The 14,433-nt window shown below is 42.8% G+C and overlaps 1 protein-coding gene across 2 annotated transcripts in view; it reads right to left on the bottom strand.

Moving 5' to 3' along the window:
* RASGEF1B (RasGEF domain family member 1B) overlaps window positions 1-12,126 on the bottom strand; it is a 545,446-nt gene extending 533,320 nt beyond the window's left edge. Inside the window, exon 1 of one of the 2 annotated variants that reach the window (XM_019652195.1) lies at window positions 11,794-12,126. In XM_019652195.1, the coding sequence (XP_019507740.1) occupies window positions 11,794-11,862 (69 nt within the window). In that variant the 5' untranslated portion in view covers window positions 11,863-12,126. The remainder of the gene's footprint in view (window positions 1-11,793) is intronic. The other variant, XM_019652196.1, reaches the window with a different exon arrangement.
* Window positions 12,127-14,433: the final 2,307 nt, after the last annotated feature.

Here is a 14,433-nt window from a genome sequence, read left to right on the forward strand (position 1 = left end):
AGCAACGTCCTCCACAACTAGACTGAAGAACAAAACGACAGCAACTTGTCTGTTCCCCTTCCCCCAATTCCCCAGCACTGTTCCCATCCCCCCCAATTCCCCAATAAAAATCTTTAAAAAAAAAAAAAGTTCCTTCAGAGGATCCAGTCAAGGTGCTTCAAAATCGAAAAAGCACTGTGCCACGAAATGTGTCGATTATTCTCTTCTACTAATAGCACTCTCAGCCACCAGCAGGACAGGAGACCTCATAACAAACTCCTGTGCAATCACCCCAACATGCTGTATCTTAGGGATGCTTTGTCTAGAGAGAAAAATCTATTTGTTTTCTACAGTTCACAGCTTGAGAGCTCTTCATCCAGTGACATAAAAAAACTCAAAGGAAGAGATGGCAATGGTGAGAGATGGCAGGTGGGGTTTATGCTAATTTTGTGGAACAAAGAAGGGCTTGGAAATGCCTTTGAAAACAGATCATCAAGGCTGTTCCCATTGGTTACCATGTTCAACTGCAAGGCCAGAAATGGGAAGAACCTTAACTAAGGATGGAATGTTTCATTTAAATAATAACACTATTTTATGGTATTCAGGTATACCCTGCATTGTTGCTCCAAATTGTATTTGAGGTAAGATAACTTCCCTTTTATTGTACCACTTTATGATTTTCAAAGAATTTCATATTGATGATTTCCGTTGCTGCTGTTTTTTATAGTGCTATCTTCTTAATTCTATTACGGAGGAAGGCATATATAGAAAAGGGTGATAAATTATTTTTATTATCTGCAAGGCTGTTAGACAATTTTAGACCCAAGCTGTTTTCCAATAGCTAATATTTTTCATTTCCTGTTCCTTAGTTTTTTTCATCTGTAAATAAAGTAAAATAACCCCATACTGTTTCTCCATTTCTAATAAAATTCTGTATGTAAGGTATTTTAGTAAATTCTAAAGAACTGTTATTATTGTCTATAATCCATCAACTCTGCTAAGTGAGGGCATATGTCTTAGTCACTCTAACCCACAGCAATTCCAAACCAAAGATGCAACGCAAGGTAAGCCAAGAGAAGCCCCTCTATTTATCTAGGCACAATTCACACGTAAGGGAAGTTCACGCAACATGCAGAGCAAGGGAGGGGCATTAACTAGAAACCCCAGAGGGTCCTCCCAGCTGCTTGGACATCCGAACCTGGCACCGAGCAAATGAACTCTTAAAAATCACAGTCGGCATCAGGGTCCTCACCCAGCCATCTGACTCACTCAACAGCATCTGGGCCGGAGAAAATTTTATTTCCCAAATCCCACTTTCCTTCCCCCATCTTCCCCAGCCACACATACAATCTGGACAGTCCATAAGGCAGAGGATAATTTTAGGGGCTTCCCCAGGGCCTGGCTGGATGCTTTCCAATCATTTATTTCTGGCCTGTGAAATCAGATGCGCTACTTCTTTATACATGAGAAAAAAATGAAATCAGTTTCTATTTGCAGAGTGAGTTGGAAAAAAATGAAAATCGCACACAGCTATGTTACAGACTCTTAGGAAAGACTTCCCTAAGCTGGAGTAGAGCAAGGGGACAAAAGAGAAACCCAGAAGGAAAGGAAGTGAGCTCAATTTGTTAACCCGAGCAGTGTCCATGCGCTTGGCTTCACATATACAAGCACACTTAAGGTTTTGGAGCAAAATTGATAAATAAACTCAGTGATATTTCTGGATTCATTGTAACCACTGATCATCATGTGGTGGTCTGATCATTATGGTCTTTCCAGGAGCAAATCATGGTGTGTCTGTCTGTCTTTCTGTCTGTGTGTGGCTCTGTATGTGCATCTGACCCCTCCCACACAACCCCATTTTCTCCTCACAGACACAACAACACATTTTAATGTGTATGACATTTGGTTAAAATGAACATCAAGAAGAACCTTGTTAGGCCCCCCCCCAAAAAAAGGAAAAGAGGGGTTGGGTGGGGATTAGATTTCATACTGATTCAAGAATGAAATAGGAAAGGAGAAAATTGACAAGATTATATGAACAAATTTTATGTACCCAAATGTGGTGGTAAGTGAGGTCATCTTATCACTTACACCCAAATTTTACTAGCCACATAAACCCACCCCACCCTGAGAACATCAGATTCTCTTCCAAGGATCTCTCCTTCCTTCGGTCAGTTGGTGCCTTCTGGGGAAACTTACATCATGTGAACCTTGAACCAGTCAGAGCAGCCAATGGACTGTGTTGGCTCCAGGTTACCCGTGTGCTTGTACTGCTCCTGCAGAAACTACCCATTACTGCTCTGCCCGGGACATCAGTACTCCTCATGCATTAAAAAGGCTTCTTCCTCTGAGTTCTCCTCTCTGAAACGGCCCCATAGCAGATCTGCGTGGGTTATCATATGTCAAGCTCGTTTTTCTAGCACAGGGTGGCTAGGCTCAGGGGACAAAGGGAAAGAGGAGGGAGTTCAAAACATGGCCACTGTATATTTTTGCAAATCTACAATCCTAGCCTCTCAGACCCTCTTTCTGAGTCTGACCCAGCAGCCCTCCTTGCAACTTGCCTCCTGTCCCTGATATCTGCATGCCCATCCCATCCCTGCCTCCCCATGTTGATAGAATTTCATTCATATACCTAATTCAAGCTTAGTGTTTAAGTGCTTTATTCCCTAAGTAAATCTCTGACAATACATAGATTCCAGGGGTTATGTATGGCACAGGGGCTAAAGCTCTAGTTGTAAATTACGACGGTTTCATATTTCCTTCTCTGCCTTCCAAATATATAGAAGCATTTCTATTCTTTACCATTCATACCATCCCTAACAGTCCATCCTCCAGCAGGCTCCTGCATGCCCAGGATGCCAAGTATGCACCTTACATGTCTGTCCTCCTCATTCCAGCATCAGTAATGGCAACTCACATGTGTGTAATGCTTGAGATTTTATAACGGACTTTCATGTTTATTACCACACCAGAGCCTCCCAGCATTTCTGTGAGTGAAGCAGATCGAATATTGATACTTTCACTTTAGAGCTTTGAAAACGGACACTCATAGAGGTAAGGTGATTTCCCTCAGTAGCATGCAGCCAATGAGGGGATGAGCCAGGCTCAGAATTCAGATCTTAAGACTCCTGGTGCAAGTGCTTTGCAATTCATAACACGGCTGCTCTTCAGTTTTCTGCCTCCTGTGCCTCTCTGTAGGCACCCTCACTTGATTTCCAGCCAAGTTCAAATAATCTCCATAAAAGTAAATTCCCATGCTTTCAGGCCATCCAACAGAGTTTCCAGGGAAGCAGGGCATCATTCCTCCCTCTTTCCCACTGGAAGTATAATAAGGAAGCCCACTGGGTAAGTGTTCTTCAGAGTAAATTAATTTTGGAATAATCTGGCTGACTTCCAGCCGGAATTCTCTACCGACAGCATGGAACATAAAGGTCTGACGAGTCACATCTTGACTTATGGCATGAATTTGCTTCACTTGACTTATTTTGAGAATACATGTTTGCAAACCAATTGAAAAAAAAATACTCTGTGTTTAATTATATTGCAATCTAAAGTTAAATTTTATTGAAATGGCATTTATAATTGGTACATTTTTCAAGTACTGCTTCTGCCCGAGTTGTACGTAAAAGTACATTATCATCGTTTTTATGACTGTAGCCTAAGTTAGTTAGCATCAATATACATCTCATAGATTAGGGGAAAGTCACTAAAGGACAGAGGCTGTCACAGTTCCATGAAATACAATTAAATATATCCAGAAATAAATTGGTTCCCAGGTTTTGCTAAAACAGCATATGGCGTGTGTTCAAAATTAATAAGTATTGATTGAGTGAGTACCTAATGTTGTGCTTTTGCACTATGGAGAATTCAAAAAAGTGTAAGGTATTTCTAAGATAGTCAGAGAAGAGAGATAACCTAGGCTTACTGGGATCAAGGCAAAAGTATATGATAATAACAATAATAATTATTATTATTATATATTATTTGTCAATTACTGCATGCCAGACACTATGCTAAGTATTTTATTTGAATTATCTTACTTAATCCTCATAAAAACTCAAGATAGCTACTATTATTATTCCAATTTTACAGAAAATAAAAGTGAGACACAAAGAAATAATTTATTCAAGGTCACATGACTAAAAGTGGGCGAGCCAGGATCGGAAACCAAATATCTGAGTTTCCAGCCTGTGTACTCTTAGAGGAGGCTTCATAAAAGGCTGGGTGGGTCTTTACTACGGCCCTGAAGGTTAGGTAGTGTTTAGTTAGGGAGAATGGAAAGAATGAGGCCAGGTCGTCATATTACAGGATAGACAAGTAGCATAAACAACAAAGACACAGAGGCAAGAACTTGTATTTGACATGTGAGGATCAGCGGGAGAAAAATCAATGGCAGGAAGTAAAGTTGGCTAGGCAGGGTGAGACCTTAAGAGAATACCTTAGAAATAACTTAGGCAGAATTTAGAGACTTGAGCCTTTGGAAATAGAAAGTCAGGTAGACTCTTATGTAGGAAAGTGACAATGAAAAGGCATTGTGGTATACAAGCAGCAAATTCAGGAAAAATCGGAAGGAGGGAGACTTCAGGGAAGCAAACCAATTTGTGGCCTATTATGAAATCCCCTACAGACCCTACTGCCCCTTGGTTATGGCACACACTCAATAAATGTTTGTCAGAGCAGTGGATAAAGACTAGTAGGGATAACAAGAAAGGTACAAATCCAAAGCAGAGACTGCTGGAGTCACTGACAGGTTGTTCATGAAGAAAAAAGAAAAGAAAGAAATCAAAGGAGACACCATGGTACTACTAGGTAAACAGAAGACATATGGTGCTTTGGCTGATGATAGAGTTGGAAGGAGAAGTGGGTTTCAGGTGGTTGCAGGGAGGGTGATGAGTCCTCCATTTTGGTTTGAAAATGTAAAGGTTTGAAAGAGACATAAAATACTGTTAATATATTATAGGTATTTGGAGAAATAGGCCTAGAATATATTTAAGGTTCTCCAAAAGGTAGAAGGCACAATCCTTACTCATCACATAATTCAGATAAATAAAAGTTGTCATTTTACTTATGGGCCACTTTAATAGGTAACTCTAAGTAAGTACAACTTTTCTAATATAAATGCGACTACGGGATCAATTGTATTTCATCAAAGATTTGCAAAGTAAAGAAATTCATAATATACAAAACACCATTACAAATTGAAAAGAACTAAGCAAAAGGAAATAAATCAGAGTTAAACTCCTCTCCCTGCTCCCTATGACATGCAGCCAGCACTGGCCATTTGACAGATAGGAAACACCAGCCTTTTCTTATCAAAATACAAAAATGAAAAAATTATGTAACCGTTTCTCAGCAAGAAGCCATTAGACAGATGTAATCATAATGGGACCAAATATTCCTATAAATGAAATGCATACATTTAGGACCACATGCAGAGTTTAAAAGCAGCTAACACAAAGGGAAGTAGAGTCGACCTTGTATATACAATGACTTGGATGTGGTAGAGCCATTCAGTTGGCCCTCAAACAAACTGAATTGTGAATTTACAAGACAAACTCAGCATCCATTAGCTTATAATTCAAATGGCCCCCATAGAAAGCCCAGCTGTGGCAACAGGAGCTATTATTCTCAAAATCAAACTTCTCTCTTATGATCATCCACCAACATCCAATCACTAAAGTTACAGCCATACTCATCCAAGTTATTTGCTTTCAAAGCAGACTGACCACATGGTTCATTCTTTAGATGCTTGAAGCCTAACAAAATGATGAGATGAGAGTGTATATAAGACGCATTTAAAGAGACAAAGGAGCTCATTAGAATGGACAAAATCAAGATCTCTACCAGGAAAATCAAAGGGGTAAAAATTGCTTGAAAGTATAACTTCTGTCACAAGAGAAGGGATGGGGCCAATTAAAATATAAAACTGGGAAGATTCATAAAATGTAGCCCAGGGAGTCAATCCAACCAGTGGAGCACATTTGTTATTAGTAGATACAAAGAGAGAAATACACTGAAATTTGAATACAGCATTCAAAATAAAAAACCATGTCATAAACTATGTTCAGATAACAGCCAAACCTTTTACCCAATTTAGAGGCAGAATATGTATCAAAAGTTATTTGGTAAGTTAGTTGTTCGAAACCCTGAAAATATTTTCTACCAAAAAATAATGTCATGCATGGTGATTGGCTTCCCAAGATAGGCCACAAAAATCTCCTAATGTATACTACAACAAGGTGAAAGTATAGTACTGTGATAGTGAGGTAATACAAATTGGTCTGTTAAAATAGAATCTTACTATCCTATCTAGCAGTGCTTTTCCAATTATGAGTCACAACTCATGAAATCAATTCAATGGGTCTTTCCCCTGTTTAATTCTTAATAGAATGGAAGAAATGGAATGCAAAGGAAAGAACAGCATTGCAAAGATGAATAAATCCCCTGTCATAAAGAAACGTATTATTCCTGAAACTTTATTTCAGTGTTATATAGGTATAAACAGCTATGTGGATTTAAGATTGCAATGTAAAATATATTTCTTATTGTGGGTCAAAACAGTTTGAAGGCTTCTTAGCAAGGCTTCCATGGGGGCACCTAGCACTAAGCCAGCACTTAATAACATTTGTTAAATGAACAAATGATTCAATGAGCTGGTGAACACATGAAGAATGAATAAATAGGATGTCAGTAATATGCCTCTCTCAGTCACAGCCCTGCACTTGCAGTGGAAATCTTGCTCACTCTAGCATTTCCATAATAATAAAGCAGTGGGGACAAACAGTTGTCCAGCTGCAATTCCCTGTAGGTGGTTCCTGTGGCCTGGGACAGGGTCTCTGACACATTAGGGGCCATAAAGAGGGAAGGATGGGGACAAGGCTTCCACAGCAGAGTGGAACTGGACTTGAGGAGCTGGTTTCTGAGGAAAGAGGAGGGAGGTAGAGGATAGACGATAGGACTGCCAGATTTAGCAAGTAAAAAACACAGGGTGCTGGTTAAATTTGAATTTCAGATAACAAATAATTTAAGGGCAAAGACAATAATGAACCTTCAGAGTTGGAAGATCAATTTGATCCATCAAACATCTGTTTGTTGCAAAACTATGTATAAAATACTGAGCTAGGTGGTATAGAAGGAAAGCATACTTATTTCTTGAGGCGGAAGAGGTCAGAGACACACAGGAAAGGGCCTCAGCAATCACCATGCATTGAGCACTATTCTAAGTTCTTTCTAGGCATTAACTGCTCTGCATTCAGCACTGCTGTTATCCCCACTGAAGACAGAAAACTGAAGCATAGAGAAGTTATAAGAGTAGTTGTCCACAGTATCATATAAAAACAAAATATTATTCAAAGCAAATAATATTCAGTGGGCTAGATGTTATCCAAGGGCATGGGTCTGGAGGTGAGATTGGAGCTGAACATCAATAGGAGAACGTTAGGCAGAGGAACAGCTTGGAGGTGAGAGCACATGAACAAGAAATGGAAGTAATTGCTGGAATACTAGGAATATAGTACAAGGAAGGAAAGATTGGACAAGAAAATTAGGGGGAGACCACTCTGTCAAGAGGAATTGCATACCTGCTGAATCCACATGCAACAGCGAACCACCAAAGAATATGGGGTATTTAAATGGGCACTGTGTTAAGTTGGGCTATTAAAGAAGATGACTTTGGCAATAGTCCAAAAGATAGAATGGATGAAACAGATCAGAGGCCAGTAAAAGACCAGGTAAGTTAATGTAGCTGGCTAGCAAAGCACTGTGGAATCAGAGTCCAGGATTTATCTCCCAGGTCAGATCCTTAGTAGGTGAGTGACTTTGGACAGCTCGTGTAATGACTCCGAGCCTTCGCTTCCTCACTTCCAAAACAGGGATGACAACATGACTTACCTCATAATGTGATTGGGGAACAAAACAGGAAAACGCAAAGGAAGTGCTCTGCAAACGGAAGCTCTCTATAAAGGGTCATGGTGACTGAACTTGAATTTCTCCCTTAACAATTCCTCTGAGTTCAATCAGCCTTTGATTGAGCATTCCCCGGAGTAGGGTACTCACACCCTTCCTATATACAGTGAGGGTGAAAGGACAAAAGAGAATTTCAAAGAGTAGGGTTTCCCTTCCCTATTTCCAAAAAGAAAGAGTATTCCTAGGAATGAAGCTGAGGTAGAAAACAGAACTATAACAAAACAAAATTAAATACCAAGTAACCATAGCTGAGGGAGGGAGGTGAACTTCGAGACCCTCACTCTAGTACACATTCCTAAGGCAACCTTAAGCAAATTCCTTAAAACTCGCTAAGCGTCAATTTTCTCATCTGTAAAACATGGTTGTTAACATTTATGTCTTGACGCTATTGGGAGGAGAGATGAAGTCATGTGCATTATGCCCTTAGCACAATGCCTAACCCAGAGTAGGCAATAAATGATAGTTATTATATATAAATCAAAATAAAGCTATAGTCAGAGTTAGGCAGCAATACTGGTGGAGACAGAAAACAGAATGTGGAAACAAGTAGAATGTACATGAGGTGTGAAAACGCTAGAGAGCACATCCACAAACAGGGGCGTGGGCTGAACGTCCCTGTTCTGCAGAACCAGACATGTTCTGCCCAATGGCTATGGCTCCCGAAAGGTACCCCACCAGGTTAGATGATGAAGGGAAGAGGGGCCTGGAAGGAGGAAAAGCACCCGCCTCTGATTATACAATTCTCCTGCCACTCACTTCCTGTCCTGGAGTGGCGGGAGACCTACATCACGCTCGCTAAGGCACAGTGTAAAAGAGCTCTGAGGCTGGAGGTGGGGGCAGGTTCATAATACAGTAGAGCTCAAGGGGAAGGAATGGATGTCAGGGCCACACAGCCACCCACCCGAGCTTACAGGACACATAAGTAGGGCCTGCTAGGCCTGAAACCATTCACCTGTGTGCTTAGAATGTCCTACCTCTGTAGATATCAGGATCCACAGCAAACCCACTCTTTCGGCAAGAGCTCTGCCTTGGGGTGGCACAAACATTACTCCAAAAATCTAGCCCAGTGCTCAGGCACTGCCATGACTGTGGTAAACTTCATTACCTATTTTGTTTTTCTTGAAATTTCAAAATTGTTTCTCAAGGACTTGGTTTGCAAACTTAAATACTTTCCTAAGAAAAAGGAAAGGAAAGTTTAACAAAACGATCACGGAGACGCTCTCTTTCAAATGCATACCCTGTCCTTAGCCTCTGAAGATGACACAGCAAGGCACCGGTTGGAACTGGTTTTCAACCACAGTGACTTTTCGCCTCGTGTTCTCCACACCCTGTCACCCATTCTCCCTCATCGGACAACTGCAAACACACAAGAAGTGGTCCTGTCAGGATTCGGCATTCTTTCAGGCAGAAGCTCCTCGGTGCAAACCTAACTGGCCTGTGTAGGAAGAGACTACATTCTTGGCCGCTCCTAACCAAAATGAAGCAAGCAAAGGCCATTCATTATGAAAATATCCCTCTCTTCTCTGGACCTCCCTGAAACTAAAGGTAACCTCCAAAGTTAGAATTAGAGCATTTGGTGGAAATGAAAAGCTGCCTAAAATTTCTCGCACCCTAGCACTTTCACTTTTAGGAAAGGAATATTTTGAAAGGTTTAAGAATATCTTTCCTACACATTTCTTTCCCTTAGATGTAGAGGGCTCAGCAACTGCCTCTTCATTTATCAGTAAGAATGTTTTAAAGGGGCTCTTGCCTGAGAAGACAGCATCCTCAAAACACATTCCTGACTCAATTATTCACCTCTTTGGGCACAGATTCTCCCCCTTAGGTAGGAAAGGGAAGATCACTTAACTCCTCCAGCAACACTGATTAAAAGTGATACCTTGGTGGAGCGTTTTTGGATGATTGAGCTAACACTGAATTAGTCACTTGTAGAAAGGAGAGAGCAAATGTGACAGTAGCGCCTGCCTCTAGATGGGTAGAAAACAACACAAAGCAAGATATAAGGAGTTACCAAGGACTGAGGGAATTCCCTTTCCCTGGAGCTCTTCAAACACAAAACAGCCAGTCATTTTCTTAATTGTCTAAATATGTCTCTGACTAGTATTAAGGCGCCCTGCAGCAAGCAATGATTGAGAACCAATCATTCTAAAATATAAAGGCCGAGTATCTATTGGCTGGAGGATAAAACAGTCAGAAATATACAACCAAAAAGGCAGTGCATACAACCAAAATCGCTTGGCCTGGGTCTTGGTCATTTAAGAATAAAAACCCAAATACAAGTGAAAAGAAAGCCAAAGAGAAAAGCCATTTTAAAGAAGTACCTCAGATGTCTCAAATGACCCCCAAATGCTGCCTAATATTTACATTACAGAGAAGCAAAGGGCCAGAGATGTTACACACCAAAGGGGGCAACTAATTTTAGCTGCAGGCCTAGAAAACTTTGCTTTTCCAGGCTCCTCATTATTTTTTAGATTCCAGGCTACCAAGTGCTCAGGCATTTCGGTCTCGTTTCTCCCAGCCTCCTCTTGTTTTCCCAGCTCCTCTTCACTGCCTACTATGGGGATCTCCCTGCTTAACAACCAATTTGTCACACAGCAGAGATTATGGGTAATCAGAGCTCCAAAATCAAAGGAGTGTGACCCTAGGATCTCAGGAGGTAAGAATACCTACAGCTGCCAAAGGTGAGACGAGACGCCCCAACAGGGCAGAGACTAAGAGTCTGGAGCCTCAAGAGCTGCTTTACTAAAGGACAAGATCCTGCACCCAGGAGAGAAGAGGCCAAGTTCTGCTCTCTCTGGCCAGTCAGGAAACTGCAACCAGACAGGACTGACACAGCTCGTGGAGCAGCCCTGAGCCTGGCAGGGGAAGTTGTCAGGCCCTGGGACTGAGTGAGGAGTGATGTGCATGCACTCACTGCAGCGCTGGTTAGCCTGGCCAGGGCTGCGGCCAAAACCCTCTGGTCCAGGCCTGGCTATCAGGCAGCCAGTTGGGGGACGGCAGATGGATAGAGACAAAGGACAGTTCACATTGTAGAGGTAAGGGAGGGACTGTGCATAGTGTAAAGCTGTCCCTGAGTGATCAATACAGGTTTCCTATTTAAAAAGTTGATGCCACCACTCCCCACAAGAAGACAAGGAAGCCAGCCTTCTCATAAACAAAGCCTTGCCGAGATGCTCACAGCTGCATCAGTGCCCTCTCCTGCAGAGGTGAGCAAGTAGATGGACCTGCCTTCAGAACTGAGACTTGTTCACCTGATTTGGCAAACCCTGCTTTAACCTTTCTCATCCACAACGGATCTCACTCACAGAAGAAGAAATGAGTTAACTTCTTGAGTCTGTGGTGTGCCAGAGGTTAGGAGAGGGCAGTAGTTGGAGGAGGCAGGAAAGTAGAAACCTTCTGACCTAATGATTTTACTGTTAATTATGTTATCAGATTAAAAGAGAAAAGGAAGAAACAAGTAGGCAGCAGAGAGGGGCTGCAGGATACTGCTCACTTGCACACATTCCTGGCATTTTAGGTAAAGATTAACTCTAAAAACTCATCCAGATTGACAGAAAATGTGTTTGCCTGTCAACTAGGGAAGGAAAAATATACATATACATATACATATACATATACATATACATATACATATACATATACATATACATATACATACATATACATATTTTTTTTCAATGAGGTCCAGGGGAGGCAAGAATACAGGCTTCCGGTCTCCTCATCGCCATCCTCTCCCTGCCCCACCCCAGACATCCAGGTGGAATCCAGGCAAGCGAGACTGCACACTTGTCAACTCCTGGGGACTTGCCTGCAGACAGCCGTCGCTGCGGGGACACACCCTCCACCTACCTCAAACATGGGAGAGGCGCCTTTGCTCGGCAATGTGCAGCCCAGGAGCTCGGCGAGAAACTTTGCCATATACAAGAAGTAAGGCAGGGTCCCTCCAGAAGCGCTGGGTCCGTCCTTTCCCCGCGTAGAAGCCCGAGCCGCGAGGTCTTGCCTGCACCTCGCGGGAGCGGGAGCGTGGCTGGAGGACTGTCCCGCAGAGGCCAGGGGCCGAGCGCTCCTGCAGCCGGGCCGCCGCAGCTCAGGGGTGCGTGCGAGGTGCGCGCAGCCCGGTCCCCTGACCGCGCCTCCCGCGCTGTGGGAGCTGCGGCGCCGCTGTCCGCACTAGCCTTTCACGCTGAATGTCACTATTACCATAGTAAGGGAAGGGCCCCGCCGAGGGGGTGGTGGGAGGGCCAACAGCGCCGCAGGGCTGGCGGCTGAGCGAGGGCAAGGGCAGCGGGCGGGCAGAGCTCCGCGGCGCAGGAACCGGCCAGTCCAACCCTTGGCACAGACACTCCAGCGACACTGCTCGGTAGGAGCCGAGGCTTTATGCTCAGCAGGAAAGCGGGGAGCGAAGGCGGGGGCGGGTCTGTTTCAGCCGGCCAGCGGGGCTGACCCACTTCCCCAGTTTCCCCTTCTCTGTGCTAAAGAAGGTGGAAAAGGTGCCGCCTAAACCGCTGCCTAATCCGGGGGAGTCACTGCTGCAAGGTGCCAGGTGCCCAGAGGGGCTTCCCCACCCTCCCTTTGGAAGGGAAAAGGCTCTTGAAGCTAGGAAGAATTCCCACTCCTATTCTCACTTAACCCGTTATTGAAAAGGGTAGGCACAGGTAAGCCCCAGAAAGGGAAAGGTGACTTTGCAGGTACAGGGGCTGGGCCAGATATGCTCCATAATCTGTCACAGCTCCCTCCCTGGCCTTGGCTGGGATGGAGTATTGGGGTGGGGGAGGATGGGTGTGGCCAGAAGACTGATACAGACAGGTGTGGCCCTGCTGTTCTTTCCAAACCTATTGGGTTGTCAGAAAAGTCATGACATATTTTTTCTATGTTTTTCAAAGGTCATTTATTTACATAAAGGACAAAGATCAATAAATGATATATTGTCCGTTTTGTTCGATAACCTTTGCAAATCTTTCAGTGAGCTTCATAATTCCTCGTTCATAGTAGGACCTGTCTTTAATTGTGAAAAACTGAACAAGGTGCTGATTTACAGCCTCATCTGAATTGAACGTTATACCACGCAAGGAGTTTTGAAGAGAGCGAAACAAGTGGAAGTCTGACGGCGCAAGGTCAGGTGAGTACGGTGGGTGTGGCAACACATCCCATCCAAGCTCCAATAATTTCTGATGGGTGATCAAACTTGTGTGTGGTCTCGCATTGTTGCGATGGAACACAACTCCTTTACAGTTAACAAGCTCTCAACGTTTCTGGATGATGGATTCATTCAAACTGTCCAATTGCCGACAGTACACATTCAAATTGATTGTTTGGTTCCTTGATAGGAGCTCAAAAAACATGACCGACATCTTTAAAATTCCACCACACTGAGAGCATAACCATCTTCTGATGAATGTCTGCTTTTGTTGTCTTTTGAGGCAAATCATCGCGTCGGGACCAAGACCGTTTGCGCACCACATTGTTGTAAACAATCCACTTCTTAACACCAGTTATCAGTCGCTTCAAAAAAGGATCGTTTTCCTCACGTTTGATGATATTGCAGATGTTTATACACGCCATCAAATTAACTTCTTTGAGTTCATGAGGAACCCAAATATCGAGCTTACTTACATATCCCAGCTTCTTCAGGTGGTCGTGAACACTTGAATGATGGATGTTCAATGTTTCTGCAATCTCTCATGTCGTGTAACGTGGGTTTGACTCGATCAATGCCTTTATTTTGTCATCATCAACCTCGGTGGGCCTCCCTGACCAAAGAGCATCATTGGGATCAAAATCACCAGCACGGAATTTCGTGAACTATCATTGGCACTGACGTTCTTGTAGGGCATTGTCACTGTAAACTTTGTGCAACTTTTCACAAGCTTGACACACGTTCTTCCCTTTATAGAAGTAAAACAGTAAAATATGGCGAAAATGCACAGTTTGGTCTTCCATCTTCAACTTGTTGTAAAATCCCCAAAACTCAGCCAAATCGCTCAATTTTTTTAGAATGAGGCTAGAACTGTCAGCTGTTAAATGACATAGCAATAATATAGATGCAAATGACTCTAGTACTTCCAAAAATGAACTAGTGCCATCTGTTGCAAAAATGCATCATAACTTTTCTGACAACCCAATATAAGGCTTGTCATTTAATAAGTGACACACTTTAGGACACAAGACCTACATTATATATTTACGTTATATCCCTATAGCTCTACATCTCAAACTTCAGTGTGCATAAGAATAACCTGGAGAGCTTGTTTCAAACCAGATCTGTTTTTTTTATAAGGCACCCCAAGAGATTCTGATGCAGATAGTACCAGGCTGGACTTTGAGAAACATTGCCCTACCTAGTCAGGTCCAGAGGTCAGTGCATACAAGAACTGTAAAAGCATTAGATTGGTGACAGAGACCCTAGAGAAAGTTTTGTCAAATCACCTTATTTCATAGGCAAGGAAACACAACTGGAAAAGTTAGTAATACTTCATCAAGTCAGATTGT

This window comes from Hipposideros armiger, unplaced genomic scaffold (genome assembly GCF_001890085.2).
Source record: "Hipposideros armiger isolate ML-2016 unplaced genomic scaffold, ASM189008v1 scaffold_175, whole genome shotgun sequence".
Lineage (NCBI taxonomy): Eukaryota > Metazoa > Chordata > Mammalia > Chiroptera > Hipposideridae > Hipposideros > Hipposideros armiger.